This window comes from Nothobranchius furzeri, chromosome 11 (assembly GCF_043380555.1).
Source record: "Nothobranchius furzeri strain GRZ-AD chromosome 11, NfurGRZ-RIMD1, whole genome shotgun sequence".
Taxonomy (NCBI): Eukaryota; Metazoa; Chordata; class Actinopteri; order Cyprinodontiformes; family Nothobranchiidae; genus Nothobranchius; species Nothobranchius furzeri.
In genome coordinates, this window is record NC_091751.1 from 52,760,908 (window position 1) to 52,777,086 (window position 16,179).

General features: G+C 40.4%; 1 protein-coding gene across 2 annotated transcripts in view; it reads right to left on the minus strand.

The window, feature by feature from the left end:
* Nucleotides 1–16,179, minus strand: part of LOC107383938 (laminin subunit alpha-3) — a 70,382-nt gene that overhangs the window by 45,211 nt on the left and 8,992 nt on the right. For both annotated transcript variants that reach the window (XM_054740465.2, XM_054740474.2), the window contains exons 3-8: nucleotides 6,162–6,279; nucleotides 4,836–4,954; nucleotides 4,599–4,769; nucleotides 4,083–4,183; nucleotides 1,750–1,865; nucleotides 923–1,041 (exon numbers count right to left, since the gene is read on the minus strand). In XM_054740465.2, coding sequence (XP_054596440.2) covers nucleotides 923–1,041; nucleotides 1,750–1,865; nucleotides 4,083–4,183; nucleotides 4,599–4,769; nucleotides 4,836–4,954; nucleotides 6,162–6,279 — 744 coding nt within the window. The remainder of the gene's footprint in view (nucleotides 1–922; nucleotides 1,042–1,749; nucleotides 1,866–4,082; nucleotides 4,184–4,598; nucleotides 4,770–4,835; nucleotides 4,955–6,161; nucleotides 6,280–16,179) is intronic.

A 16,179-nucleotide genomic window follows, 5' to 3' on the forward strand; every position in this document is an offset into this window, starting at 1 on the left:
CATCGAATTTCAAGTAGTTCAACATTTAGCTAAAATGTGATTTAGACTGAAATTGTGTATCAGAGCAGTTTGAACACAAATGCAGATAACACGATTATCATTCCACAGTGTGCTATACCTCAGACACACCTTGATATTTTACCATCAACTAAAAGGAATTTGGTTCCGCTGGCAAAACCAACCAAAGATAAATTTCATCTATCAAATCTATCAAGTTGGTAAAACCAACACCATCACTATACAATGCACAAAACACCCATCTCATCTAAGACAGCCATATCTTAAAATCTAAACCTTTGAGCTCAAGTTTGTAATCTCACCAAGAATTTTGAGTGAAACTCATATGAGATAAAAACTGACCAGAAATATTCCTAAATACAATTTAGTCGTTTGACATTGTGTCAGCAGTGAAGCACGGGGGAAGTAGCATCATGCTCTGGTGCTGGTAGATTCCATGAAACAAAAATATAATGAAGATCAAAGACTAATATTTTAACATGATTTACAACCATCAATTAGAGAATTAAAACTTTATGTCCCACAGTAAAATGGCTCCAAACAAACATCAGTAGTGAAATTCTTAAAGGAGAACGTTTTAATGTTCTAAACCTGCTTTCCTCAGCCTTGAAGTAAGCTTAGCTGTGTCAGTAAACAAATGCACCTGTGTCTTTAAGGCATTCTAGAATCAAACACAATCTCATTTTGAGGAAAAGCTTGTTATGGGTGAGATTATTAAATAAAATTAATAAAAGTTTCTTTAGCTAACCTAATCATCTTTAGATTAATTAGTGCCGATTGGAACACGCCACAGAGGATAACATTGATAAATGAAGGCAATAATGATTGTTATTATGAGTTTTTATCCTCTACAAACACACATGCATTCATATGCATCTATTTAGAAACAATGTGAGTTCCATACCTGGCAGTTGGTGCAGACTCCGCCTCCTCTGTACCTGCCAAAGGTGTCTAAACTTGCTCCCCTCTTTTCCACCTCTGGGTCGTAATAACAGTCAAAGGCATGGGAGAAGCACTGGCAACCTGTGGTGGAAAGCCCCAAGACACACACACACACACACACACACACACACACACACACACACACACACACACACACACACACACACACACACACACACAATCTCAGATTGCTTTAGCTATTTACTCAACGAATTACCTCCAATTCCACCAACTGGATGTAAACACCTTAAGCTACTTGTTAAAAGCTCCTTAAAATACAAAGTAAACAAGAGAGCACATCCTCTTCCTGTATACCACCCCAGTGTCTTGTTAATGTTTATGAATGGTTAGGGTGCTATTCTACTAAATGAGTGATCTGATTGGATTAAAAGCCTTCTTCATGTCTCTGTCACTGTTTTTGTGGCTGCTGCCAGGTCGTATTTCACGATGGGGAATTTGCCAATCCTCCAATTCCATTGCAGCTGACACGAAGTTTGATGGCTGCCTGTCTTTATGGATGATCTAGTCTGGCAGCAGCCTTGCTTATTGACATGTCTGGTAGCTAGTAGGATGAAAAGCAGCAATCCTGATGCTGGTTGCTCACACAAACACACCATAAGTGGAATGCCCTGTCCACTCTTCACTGAGGCTCACTACCATATCAGGGCATCCGTACCAGGGATTTAATATCCTCTTTGTGGGCTGTAACTCTAGGAGGCAGCAGCATGGAGAGTAGCAGAGTATGATTGTGTTAACACATCCAATGAGCTGTTTTACGGGAACACTTACGCTGACACTCGTTGGGGCTGTCAACAGTCGCCGCTCGCCACGGCATCTGGTTGAAGCCTGGGCAGCAGCGATCACATGACTCGCCACAGGTGTTGTGTTGGCATTCACACTGGAGCCTACAGAAGGGAGGCGAATAAGAGGATCATGTCAGAGATCCCTGACACCTCTGAGACAATTGCACATCGCTGACACCTCTTGAAGTTACAACAAACACTTTGGCGAACACAAGACAACTGAGGCTGGTGGGTAGCCCCATTTCCAAACTCACCGGCTACTTTTGGCATGGAAGGGAGCAGTTTGACGTGTCTATTGGCTGCCCAAGTGTCCTTGACTAGGTTTACTCTGGGCCAAGTGAAATGATGCTTTTGTTGAAGATTTCATATTTTGGGGCTTTCATTAAAACTCTCAGTGTTTATTTGTTTCCATGTCCTGTCATTTTAGGCAAGGCAGCTTTATTAATATAGCACATTTCCTACACAGAAGAAATTCAATGTGCTTTCCAGGAGAGAGAACAGCAAGAACATAAAACATTGAAATCAACATGACAACAGCAAACTAAAAAATCTAATTTAAAACACACAAATGCAACCAGATGTAAGAATAAGATAAAAAGACAAAGTTAAAGGCCGAGCAGTCACAGTGCAGAAGGTGCAGCATAGGACACATTAATTAAAAAGCTGATGAACAAATGAAAGTTTTCAATTTTGATATAAAAGTTACTAAAGTTCGGGCACATTTGAGGTCATGAGGAAGCTGATTCCATCTTAAAGCAACGTCACCCTGTTTGGTTCTGACCCATGGTTGAGAGAGCCCTGCTGGGTGTATACTGTATACTAGGATTAGGCGATATTACCATATTACCATACACAGTCGGTGTTAAAAAATGGAAAAGGTGTAGTTCCAGTTCCATCACGAAAAAAAAAATTCATACGATAAATAAAGGTCATTTAATGTATAAAATGGATGTGTGGTTGAATTTTCAGTTTTACTTAAATTGTTTTAAAAATGTTGTCCCAATTTTACAGACATTCCATAAAGCTTTTGAACATGATGTCATCACATGACTGAGAGAAAAATAGCAGCTCATGCACCAAATAACTTGGTGTCTAAAAACAACACAACTTCTGCAGTTTGGGATTATTTCATGTTGAAGCAAACTTAGAAGGACAGCCGGTAAACATTGATGAGGTAATCCGTGCAAACAAAAGATGACAGCGAAAGACGCACACCCCATCAGAACCGCAGAGGAGCGAGCAGTAGCTGAAATAGCAGACTTCTGTCTGGAGCCTGTTATTAAAAGAGATGACAACTCGCTTTTCTGGTGGAAATATGCAGCCAGCATTCCCTAAATATCGCCACTAGTCCCAAAGTACCCGTATGTTGGTGCCACAAGCTCATCGAAGCAGGTTTTCAGCAGTCGGTCCACAACGTCCTAGGATGAAGCTGAATAAGGTAAATATGATGATCTTTATAGAAGCTGCTTTTTTTTAAAGTTGTTATTATAATGTATATTATGTTGTTATTGTTTTAGTAGTAGTGTTTGTTATTCAGTTTCTGAATGGTGAAGGTCCAAACCAACAGTTTGGTAATTCCACTTGAGGCTTACATCATGATGTTTTAATTAGTCCCGGTAATATCGTACATCTTGGTAAAATGTGGAGGAAACTAGATGGTATTAAAATTTGAACACCGCCTAAGCCTAGTATACAATACAACAAGGAACAACAAGGAAATCCAACATGTGTGTTGGCCCCAGGCCTTTGAGTGATTTATAAACTAGTAGAAGCGCTTTGAAATGTATTCTGTAGTTTACTAGTAACCAGTGCAGAGATTTAAGAACAGGAGGATTTTAGAATATTTGGAATTATTGTTTAGCTATTTTGAGGTGTTGCTAATTCATTATCCATGGGATTTGGACATCTTGCATTTCCACGCCACCTCCTGACACCCCAGGATAAGTGCCTCAACACAGAGTTTCATCACAGACCAAAAACAAAATCCCAATATTCTTACAGGTGCCAGTACCACACGAGTAAATAGACCATCTCTAGAGGTAATTCATCATTCTTGGCTGTGTCTGGAAATTGAGGTTTGGCAGCATATCTGTGGTCTCAACTGTTCATTTTCAGTATGAATCCATCAGAATGGATTAGTTATAAACTGTGGAGTTTATTGCACAAACAAAGAAGTCAAGTTTGTTCAAGAATAAACAAAATAATCTAAATTCCTGTTTGTATTCACAGTTTAAACTGAAAAGCAAAACACTGGGTAGAAATAGGTTAGAATGAAGATGGACAACACAAGCACAGCTGAAGAAGAAGTGTGTTCCCCACCTGTTGGGGTTGTCCAGGTTTCGACCTCCACCACACACCTGGGCGTGTCCGTGACAAACACAGCGTCCCCCAATGCTGATGTCTTTGATACTATAAAAATACTGTCAGCAGATAAAGCAAAACAGCAGGTGTTATCAGAACCACCACACCAGGTGAGTCATTTTTAACAAACTTGGACTATGACCGATGAGGTAGAGGTTTTATTGGGTGACTCAGGGCATTGCATGAAAAAGTATAAAGCTAACATATTTCAGATGCAGGAAAGGCTTATTGGGGATTTTCTTTGGCATGCATGTTTGACTGTAATATTTAAGATTAGGTGCCACATCTCATGCATGAAGGACAAAAAAATCCTGTTAAAGGAAATGACTCCAGAAAGACCAACGTGGGAGCAGAGCAGCGTGACTGCATCAGCAAAATGAACATCGGCAGGTAGGAGTTATGAAACGCCCAAATGGGAACCTGCTGCATTCCAACATGACACCCCAATGTGAGGTTGAACAGTTTGAGTCTCACCCTGCGTGTGACGGTGGGGTCTCTCTGGGCCTTGGAGATCAGGTGGCCCAGCAGGGTGTTGGTGCGGAGAAAGTGCAGCCGGATGTTGGTGGCCTTCGTGAAATCTCGCAGCATTGGTGAGTATGTAAAGTTTTTGGATCCTGGCCGTCCGTTGATCAACGAAACCACAATCTGGAGTAAATGAAGATTCAATGATCAACTCTTTAAGAGTCATTGACTGACTGAATTAAGGTTTACCTCTCCATTCTCCAGAGGTATGATGCGTGAGTACTCTGTTGTGCAGATCCGGTCGTCATCTTTCAATATACGACCGTTGGGCTGCTTTCCAAACCGCTCGATACACTCACGCTTTGAATCTGTTGCGAGAAAAATTAAACACTCAAATTTCTTGCATCAGCGTGCAATTTTTGTATTATTTTATATCTAAAAAGGCCAAAATAATGCTTAGTTTGTCAACTACTATTGACAAATTAAACCAGAAATACAGTCTGGGGGGGAAATGATGTGTAGATGTAACATTTTTCACAACAGAACATAAATCAGCCCAAATAAGAAATATTGCCAAACACAAAACAGATCATAAATCAGCAAAAACTTGGAAAAACGTAAAGACTGAGAGTATAAATCTAGTGTTGTGTCCCTGTGCAGCTACCTCCCACATAACTCATACCACTGAAATGCCAAGCCATAAAACATACTTGTTAAGGTAATTTGGGATTGCAGCGACTTTCCAGGCCTTGTTTTAATGGATTGGCTCAAATTCAACTTTAAAACGTAACTCAAATCTACACTTTGCTTTACGCAATGTAAGCTGTTTTTTTTTACTGTCCTGATTACAAAACAGTGCATTGACTTGTATTCATTGTGCATAGCTTAACTCAAATGTGCAGTATTAATCATTATCAGTTTATACCTAATCATAAATTAAACCAAAATCAAAGTCCGATGACGACCCCAATAAATTGTTTTTCTTTTTAAAATTGGTTCCTTCAACTAGTTCCAACACGCACGTATACACATAAGCCTCGTGTTTCCATAACTAAAGAGGCTATTTCACATAACTGAACAAAATAGAATGAAACATAAGTTAAACTATTTTGATTTGTGTGAAATTGGACTGGCTTGTCTTTCTGCACATAGGAAACGTTTCGATGGCAGATTTGGGTCCCCACCGAATGCGTGAAACCCGGACCACACACACAAACACCACACACACAAACACTCAGGAGGCACATACTTTCCTCCTTAAACTGCCTTAAGCGAGTTAATCAGTGTGCAAGGATTAAACATACACCAGGATACGCTTATATATCCATCGTCATTATAGGATTTTTACGGCAGACTGTTTATCGTGTTACAGCAGGAAGGAACCAGGGTTTATTAATAATAACAATAATAATAAGTAACTGCACTTTTGTGTGTTCTGATGTTTCACTGGATCACCAGATGACTTTGAAAATGTATTAACTCATAAGTGACATAAGTGTTAGTGGGGAAAGAAAATTAACTTTTAGATTAGTGATTTTCTTTTTTCCTGCAAAATTTGGAAACATTTGAACTTACGTGCAAAGTACTGCCAGGGGGTGAACGTTCTGCCGTTGTCCACAGAGCGCTCCAGCACCCACAGGTCAGGACGAGGTGAATTGGCAAACTTGATTAGGACGTATGCAACATGGAAGAGCTGAAAACCGGAACACAAAGGAGCAGGCTAAACAAAAGGCACTCAATGCTCAGAGCGGATTTTGGCAAAACGTTGCAGTTTCCTGTTCTCTGCTGGCTCTATTGAGTGAGGCTGAGCTTTGGGCCCTGAGAGGACTCATTTCCTTTCTAGTGAAACTCCAGGCACATCAGCTTTGGTGATTTAGCTTCTTTAGACTGTACTCTTGTAGCTTTACTGCAGCAGAAACTGCAGGTGCAGCCAGGTGAAGGGGGAAAAAAGCTAATCAGGTTCCTGTTTGTTTTCTGACCTTTTTATCTCAACCTCCCATCAGAGCACTGAAGCCATAAGTGCAGAAAATGCAGCCAGTAACTGTTTCCGTCAGGCTCTTATTGCTCAGTGAAGCATGTTTCCTTTGTGCTTCATCAACATCATTCAAACACTGACTGATTTGAACTTGATAACAACAGAAAGGTAATTGGTGACCAAAACAAAAAATGTGTTTTTGTTTGATTTCTCAGATTAGATGTTGGAAATTTTAACCATCCAATGTCGGTCCATGTGACACCTGCAGCATTAACAAAAAGCTGCACCTGACTACACTTTTGTTGTGTTTTTTAGAACCTAAAGTGACCTTTGGCAGAGCTGAAAACTGTTACATCTTCAGTCTATGGTTGATGAAACTCTACTGTCTTATAAAAAAAGCCTTTCTGCAGGCTGCTTCTCTAGAAAGATGAAGGCAGGCCCACACTTGTCTTGCATCCCTCAGCACCGTGATAAAAAGCTTCGTGGGTATTTGAAAAATTCAGGTTTTTGTCTTTCCTTGCATGAAGCAGAGATGTTTTAGCGAATCAGAGCTAAGCATGACAAAGCCATAAAGCTGTAAATAGTCAATAACAGTTTCAAAAAACAACAGAATATTTAGGTGGAATTCCTCAATGCACCGACCTCAAAGCTCAAAAACTCAAAAAAAAAAACCTCTGGTCAATGTATGGTGAGAGTTCAGGGGTCAGCTGAGTGCCTTGCCTTTTTTTCTGAACAAAACAACAAAATCACCAGGTTGCAAATCAGAAATAGTCCCTGTCTTGATTGTCTCTAATCAGCGCTGCTATTGAGAAAAACAACCAGCCTGCAAGACTGCTTCCTTCAGCCCTAAAATTTACATCGGGTGTGTCCCGAAATTAATCAGGGAGCATTTCTACCCACATGCAACAGGATGCACAAATAAAAAAGAAGAGAAGTGGGTTGGTGTCTAATAATAGAAGCAGCCTACTATTAGTTCAGCGGTTCTGCTGAGGACTGAGAGGAAGTTTAGTTCACATGGGCTATGATGGCGTAAAAAGGGTAGGGGTGGCAAGAGACGTGCAGGCTGGCATGCGGACCCATGTCAACACCCCCCCCCCCCCCCCCCCAAGTTCTCCTCAAAGCTGAGCTCAGCAGTGAGAGAGGTGACGATTTTTTCCACCATTATTGTTCAGAAGATGACAACAAAACCTTTGAAAGTCTGTGAAGCGGAAGGTTAATGGGTCGATGGAATGGGTTTGAAACAATTCACCTAATTGTGCATCACTAATTAATTCATTCAGCCGCAACTGTTCCTGCAGTGTTTCAAATTATACAACAGAGTGGAAGTAATTGTAGTAGATCTCTGCTCTAATGCAAGCTAGAGTGCAAGAGTTCAGGTCTGTGGAAGATTGGATGTGTATCTTGATGCATGACGATGATGTATTTCAGCCCTTAATTATGGTTCTCATCATCATCATTATCATCATCATCAATATCATCGACATTGTCATCATCATCAACATCGTCGTCATCATCATCATCATCATCATCAACATCGTCATCATCATTATCATCATTATCAACATTGTCGTCGTCGTTGTCATCATCATCATCATTATCAACATCGTCATCATCATCATCATCAACATCGTCATCATCATTATCATCATCATCAACATCGTCGTCGTCGTCATCATCATCATTATCAACATCAACATCGTCATCATCATTATCATCATCATCATCATCATTATCAACATCGTCGTCATCATCATCATCATCATCAACATCAACATCGTCATCATCATTACCATCATCATCATCAACATCGTCATCATCATTATTATCATCATCAACATCGTCGTCGTCGTCATCATCATCATCATCATAGTCATCATCATCATCATCAACATCGTCATCAACATCATCATCATCAACATCGTCGTCGTCGTCGTCATCATCATCATCATCAACATCGTCGTCATCATTATCATCATCATCATCATCATCATCATCATCAACATCGTTGTCATCGTCGTCATCATCATCATCATAGTCATCATCATCAACATTGTCGTCGTCGTCATCATCATCATCATCAAAATCTTCGTCATCATTATCTTCATCATCATCATCATCAACATCGTCGTCGTCATCATCATCATCATCAACAGCGTCGTCGTCGTCGACATCATCATCATCATCAACATCGTCGTCATCATTATCATCATCATAATCATCATCATCAACATTGTCGTCGTTGTCGTCATCATCATCATCATAGTCATCATCATCAACATCGTCGTCGTCGTCATCATCATCATCATCAACATTGTCATCATCATTATCATCATCATCATCATCAACACTGTCGTCATCATTATCATCATCATCATCATCATCATCAACATCGTCGTTGTCGTCATCATCATCATCATCATCAACATCGTCATCATCATTATCATCATCATTATCATCAACATCGTCGTCGTCGTCGTCGTCATCATCATCATCATCATCATCATCATCATCATAATCATTATCAACATCATCATAATCATCATCATCAACATCGTCGTCATCGTCATCATCATCATCATCATCATCATCATTATCAACATCAACATCATCATCTCCTCACTCTTAGATTAAATACAAGCAAATGAAAATAATTCCTGACAAATACCAAAACTACTTTCCATCACATTAAAAATAAAAATACTTAAATTGGTCAACTGGCAATACTAATAATCTACTATATAAGAACAACTGTTCTTTATGCATAACATTAAACTGCATGAAACCTGACTCACAATCGCTAACTACTTAGCAAAAGTACCAGCAGTAGATTTGTTTAACACTCTAATTGATGTATGAATTGTGTTCTTTAGGAGATGTAAAGCAAATGATTAGTCGACTCATCAAATTGTCAATTTATTTCAATCGTTTAAATAATCACCATCAACCCAGGCTGAGCACGCTATGTTCACAAAAAACACACCTGTGTTTTTACGTGTGATTCGATACCCCTGTTTTAAGAACATTTTAATGTGTGTGTGTGTGTGTGTGTGTGTGTGTGTGTGTGTGTGTGTGTGTGTGTGTGTGTGTGTGTGTGTGTGTGTGTGTGTGTGTGTGTGTGTGTGTGTGTGTGTGTGTGTGTGTGTGTGTGTGTGTGTGTGTGTATTGTGGAGGTCTAGGTAAGGGGCGATGCTAGACCTCTTCACTGGCGTATGTGAAAAACCCCTATATGTAGATCACATATGCCAGATGCGGCCCGCGGAGCATTTTTATGTGGCCCGTGAGATAAATATCAAAAATATATTAAAACTGGCCCGCTGGCCGATTTTACCGCAAAGACTTCAACTCCCATGCTGCTTTGTGGCGTCAGTGCGGAGCCGACGCGCCCCCTCCTTTGTGTTTTTTCCAGCGCCTGCTGCCGGTGTCTGCAGCTCCGCTATCTCGGACAAACTAAACACTCCTCTCACTCAGTGCTGAGTTCACTCAGCTATTTTCTGACGTTGAAGCCCAGAAACGGAGATTCTAGCCGCTCAGTAATGTGTTCACGACTGAAAGAGAAAGTTTTCCAACTAACGTCCAGACAGAGCCGATATAACTCCAGCGAGCAGCAACACGCTCAAACCAGCATGACTCTGTGGCTGCTGTCGTGTTTCCTCCCCGACACACAACAACGTGGTCAAGCTGCTCAGACATGTTCATCAGCACAAACCTATGTGAGCACCTGTTGTCATCTAATGTTGTCATTATTATGATGAAGTTGAACAAAACAACAGGAGTCTCCTCCTCAGCTCAGATCAACCCCATGATGCAGGTATCTGGCTGGAACAGGTGAGCATCACAGTAAACCAGTGGAGCAAACTGAGCTTTAAATATGTTGGTTTTATGCTCTTTTTCTGCTCCAAAACATGAAACTTAACAGGTGAGATGTTGCATTTCCATTTAAGATAAAATGATATTTTTATTTTGTTGTTGGACGGTGAGAAAAGATTTAAAAGATTTAAAGATTTAAAAGATTTTAAAAATGCTGATTATACCACAAGTAATGAATACCACTGATGCCTTTTATTTAAAACGGACTTGCTCGTGTGTAATTTGGTTATTCCACATTCAGTGTTAATGCAGAAATAAGTTTGTTTCCAAATTTAAAGGTTCAAAATTGCATATATGTTGATAAAGAAAATGTGCAAATTTGCCGTCACTTTTTCAAAAAAATATTGTTTGGCCCTCGACTCCGTCCCAGAGTTTCATTTCGGCCCCGTGTGAGTTTGAGCTTGACACCCCTGATGTAGATGGTGTCAACAACATATCCACAAAAACACTTAAAACTGCTTTTTTGTCATTATTTCATCAACGAAAAAGTCAGTTTTAGATATAAATACAAGAGACAAATTCAGAAAAATTACTGAAGAGAACAGCTTATGGTGTATTTAAATGGCATAAAAGTAGGGGGCAGCTGTGGGTTAGGGGACAAGGATCTCGGGGGGGGGGGGGGGGTTACTGTTGATCCACCCCTGGATAGCAGGGATGCTTTTTTGGCACAGACAGTAGCAGAAGCAAAATGGTTTTGCTCTGCAGGGTGGTCCATAACTGGCAACCTGTCCAGGGTGTACCCTGTCTGCTCCAGCCCCCCGCAACCCTGTGTGGATACAGGTACAGAAAATTGATGGATGGATGGATGGGTTGGTCTAGACACACTCCACTGGAACCTCAGCAGACCCAAACAGTCTTGTGTCTTGCAAATCACAGCGGGCGAGATGTTACTGCAACTGAGCAATGCTAAGATGTCGACGGCTTGTTTAAAATAGCTTTGGCATCAACTTCTGACTATTAGACTTGTGCTTTCAAGAGTGAAGAGCAAATAGATGCACTTAAAGGTGTGGAACACTTGTTTAATCCATACATTTGCACTAGTAGGAATAAACGCCTTGCACTTTGTACTCTGGGGAAAAAAGCCAAGGTGCACCAGCTTCGGGAACTAGAAAATTGGTCAGATTTGGAATCTTATTCCCTGATATTTGGACACTTCATCTTGGATTGGATAACGGTAATGCGACTACATCTGACTCTGTTTGAATTGCACTGTCGTTGTTTTTTCACCACAGGATACACAAGTCTGGAGGAGTTCTGCTTTGTGTTGGAGTTGCTAATGCTAACAGTTAGCTTCTACAAGCCAAGACGTTTTCTGCTGTTTCCTGGACACTAAAACAACAACAGCCTTCCCCGCCGTGAGTCAAGATGGGTGAGTCCATGAATGTTAGGTGATTTATTCATTCATTCATTCATTCATTCATTTTTGAAGAAAACAACAGGGCGGTCCAACAACTGCTGCAAACCACAGAGAGAGAAAAAGGAACCCTGTCCAGGCATGGCAGTCCTGTCTCTGCCAATCTAAACACACACTCCTGAAACACATCCAGCACATTTGCACAGTGCTTGGACAGTGCCTGATATATTGTGATGACATGTCATGTGCATGAATGGAGGATTCCAGTAGTGTAAAAGACATTGGCAAGCATGCGGCTTATAGACTTTGAATAACTCAAGTCGAGCCGTCCCCCCCCCCCACACACACACACACACACACACACACACACACAGCTTCTGCTGCAGCTTTGGATAAGAGCGTCACACGAGGAGGTTTAGCAAGAGACAGGTTTACAAAAGGTCAGGGGCTGAGCAGTGGCAGGTATGTACAATCTTCCCCACCTTTCATCACTCCTCTCACATTCATGACCTTGACAGCTCTCTGTGTAATATCTACAAGATATAAAGTAACCAGATCTCCTCTCATTATCACATCAGGGCCAAGAGAGTCAATGATGTCCCACTAGACCAAACACCATTCTAACAGCAGCACATTAACATGTTTTTCTACTTGTCCTTAGACTTGGAGCCATGTAAAAAAGACTGATTAACCTCCTTTATGAGTTTGAGTATTTAAGAATAACTCAAAAGCTACAAACTAATTGTAGACTATAGTGAGATGGTAGAATCAGCTGCTGCTGCATCTTTAGCATCCGACTTGTTAACTGATTAGTTGATTATCTAAAACAAAAATCTATTCTCAGCATTTTTTTTCAAGTATGAAATAGCAACGATTTCCTTATTAATTTAAAAAATCATTTATGTAAAAAAAAAAGTTTTTTTTACATGAAAGAGTGGCTAATTTACCACAAAGTCAACTTATATTTTATATAGAATATCTCAATAGGTGGATTGGTGCTGTGTCTGCAGTGCAGAGGCGTTGTACTGATTTGTTGTGGTGAAGAGAGAGCTGAGACGAAAGGTAAAGCTCTCGATTTACTGATAGATCTATGTTCCTACCCTCATCTATGGTCACAAGCGTTGGGCAGTGCCCGAAAAAATGACATCACACAGTAAACAACACACACTAAAATGAGTCATTTTCATACATGCAACGTGTGATTTGGTGTTTTCTTCCTGAAAAATTATTAGACATAAAAGTTTTACTGAAATAAAAATTGAGAGATAATAAATCAAATTAGTACTTATAATATTTCACCGGCAGGAAATTTGAAAGATAATTTGAAATGAAGTTTAAAATTTTTAATTTTTTTTCTCACTTGCATATTTGAGCTCCATGGTGGTGTGACGGTAGCTTTGTAACCTCACAGAGAAAAAAAGGTCTGGTTTGAATCTGCTGTGGGGTCTGCTTTGTGCAGAAAGGGTCTGTGTGGATTTTTCGCTACAAACACAACTTTGGATGTTGATCAGTCAACGTGTCACTGCCCCATGGTGGACAGCAAGCCTGTCTAGAGTAGGTCTGAAAAGAATAAAGCAGGTAAAATGACACATTCAGACGTGTTCCTAAGGACTGCCTAAAGACGCAAAGATCAAGGCTACGGTTTTCTTTTTGTTTTGTTTGATTTTTTTGTAGCCTTGTCCTACAGAATGCTTCTGGCTTCTTGGAAGAGATTGTGGCAAACAAAACAGACGTTTGCCCTGAATAGTTTGTCTAAGATTACATATCTTGGTTTCCAGAGTTGTGAAGTTGTGCAGATTTCCAGTAAGTGATTTAAAAAATTAATAAAACGTTAGTATAACATTTACAATTTATATTTTAAATCACCTGTTGGATAAAACTTTGCCTTTTCAGTGTTTGATAAGCTGTCTTTGGGTTATTATTGATCCAATTCGAGGTTTAAATTAAATTAAATATTCAAATGCATGTTTATCAGGCATCAGATGCTAGCTTACAATTTAACTGCAGAGCCAAGAAAGCTAAATCTGACTGAAAATCAGAAAGAAAAATAAACAGAACCAACTCAATATGAAGTTCTGAGGAGAAGAGACATCTCTTTCTGCAGAGAAAATTCTGCAGGGGGGTGGAGCGATTGGCCTCCAGTTTGTAACAATGCAATGTACAACTGTTTGTCTGCAACAGGTGGAGCGATATGGAGGGGGGGGGGGTTGTCTGGTGTATTTTTCTCTGTCGCCATGACAAAATTAGTCGTACACTAGCAAAAAACAGCTGTCTACAAGAGAGGTGTAGATGTGACAGAAACAAAATGACCAAGCAGGTTTCTACTTGTGTCTTTTCTCAGTAACGACTGTCAAATGTGCACTTATCTGTGTTTTTGGTGGTAAAAACTATTAATTATATTTTTACAAATGATCTGAACAAGGGTAAAAGAAGGCATGCAGGATAGCACATGCTTCTAATCAGTGGCGGTTTTACCATTAGGCATAGGTTGGCGGCCACCTGGGGCCCCCTATGTTGGGGGGCCCCCTAGCCCTGATTGCTGGCACCCCTCTGTTAATCCCATAATGGACTATTCCTTTAAGACGCCGATACACAAACAGGAAGTGATTGGTAGTCATTCCACTCCAATCCAGTTGGTGGCAGTAATTCACCAAATTGTTGTTTGCCAAGTGCCATAAGACCACAACTAAGCAGAAGAAGAAGAAGAGAGGCGGGAGCATTCGTAACAAACTTGAAGCGGTAGTCAAAACACTAAGCATGAAATGGAGCTATCCTAGTGGCTCCAATAAGAGAAAGAATCAGCTTGCTTTAACCCTCCCACTGTCCTAATGGGTGTGACCCCTCGAGGAAAGTAGACCATTGAGCAGGATTGATGGTTTATCCCTTGAGGTCCATGTGGCAGGGATGAGGGGTGAGCATCACCTCACCCCTGCCACGCGGACCTCAAGGGATAAACCATCAATCCTGCTCAATGGTCTACTTTCCTCGAGGGGTCACCCTTAAAGGCAGTGGGAGGATTAAAAAAGCTTTTGTCTTCACTTCCAAAAGTGACATTGTTTTTTAATGTAAACATCAAAAGGAAGCAGAAAAGGAAAGACAATGGAAAATGTTTAAAGGGAGGAAAACATAGACCAAAATGGAAAATAGAAGAAAAAAAGAAAAGCAAAAGCACAGGAGCACTGACAGGAAGAAGAAAGCAGAGCAAATATTGGAGGCACTCAAAGGGAGAGAAAGACAGGAAAAAAGCGGAGGACTAATAAAAAGTGAAAATAACTCATGTCAGAAGAGGAGAGAGTTTTGCAAATCCAGTTAAAGATAAGATTGTTGAAAATTTAGTGTAAGGGGGCCCCGTGTTTGTGTTCACCTTGGGCCCCCAAATTGCTAAATCCGCCACTGCTTCTAATCATAATCACCACGACAAACATACAACAGTTTTGTGTAGTAAAATACATGAGCTGAGTTTCAGGCATGCATAAGGATTTGCTACTCATAAAACAGCCACGTCAAATAGGAAAACTGCTCTCCTCCCATTGCATCAATACCTACGTCAGTAAACCTGTGACCAGTGATTAGCATGACCATCTACCAACTGATGACAAAGGCCTTGCAAATGTGAAACGATCCCCGTTAAAGCTCACAAGCTTTTCCATACCGCTGCTCCAGATTTAGGTAGAGCAGCGGTCCAAAAGTCAAACGTGATCTGGTGCTCAAGCCAGGCTGCAGATGATAACTCACACACAGTGGCTGTTAGTGAAGCAGTAAATATTTGCTGGGTTGGCTTGGCCCCTCAGGCTTGACCCACTAAACACAGTCACTTACATCACCTCCATCGTCACTGCAACAATATGCACGACAGCCAGGACTCAGCCAGCTGCACGCTACTGACAAATCCATATGACAAAGCTCAAGTCTACAGCAGAACGAGATAAGTGAACTCCTTTTTGGCTTCGGCAAATAAATCATGACATCTTGATTAGATTTCCAGACTTAAAACAACTCTTATAAAAGGATTTTTGCAAGAGGATCCATGCATCTACATGTCTGCTGAGAGGAGGCGTTAGAGGGGAAATTTATTGATTTTGCTTCTTGTTTATGTGGAAGAGAAAGCACACCTTATAAAGTGTACCATTCATTCAAAGTTGTACATCAAAGAGCCTTTATTTAATCAAATCTAAGAAGAAGATGTTTGCGGCGTCCATTAAATCAATAAAAATTTGTGAATGTAACAAATGGCGATTATTTTTTAGCAAAAATTGCGATTTTAATTCACAATTTTGTCTACCACCCACCTCAACTCCCACCCCTGTCTGACAGCACACTTCTACACAAACAACGCTTATTTAAAAACACTTTTGCTATTTTTACCCAAAGTGAAGGTCTATATTTACCCTAGCAGT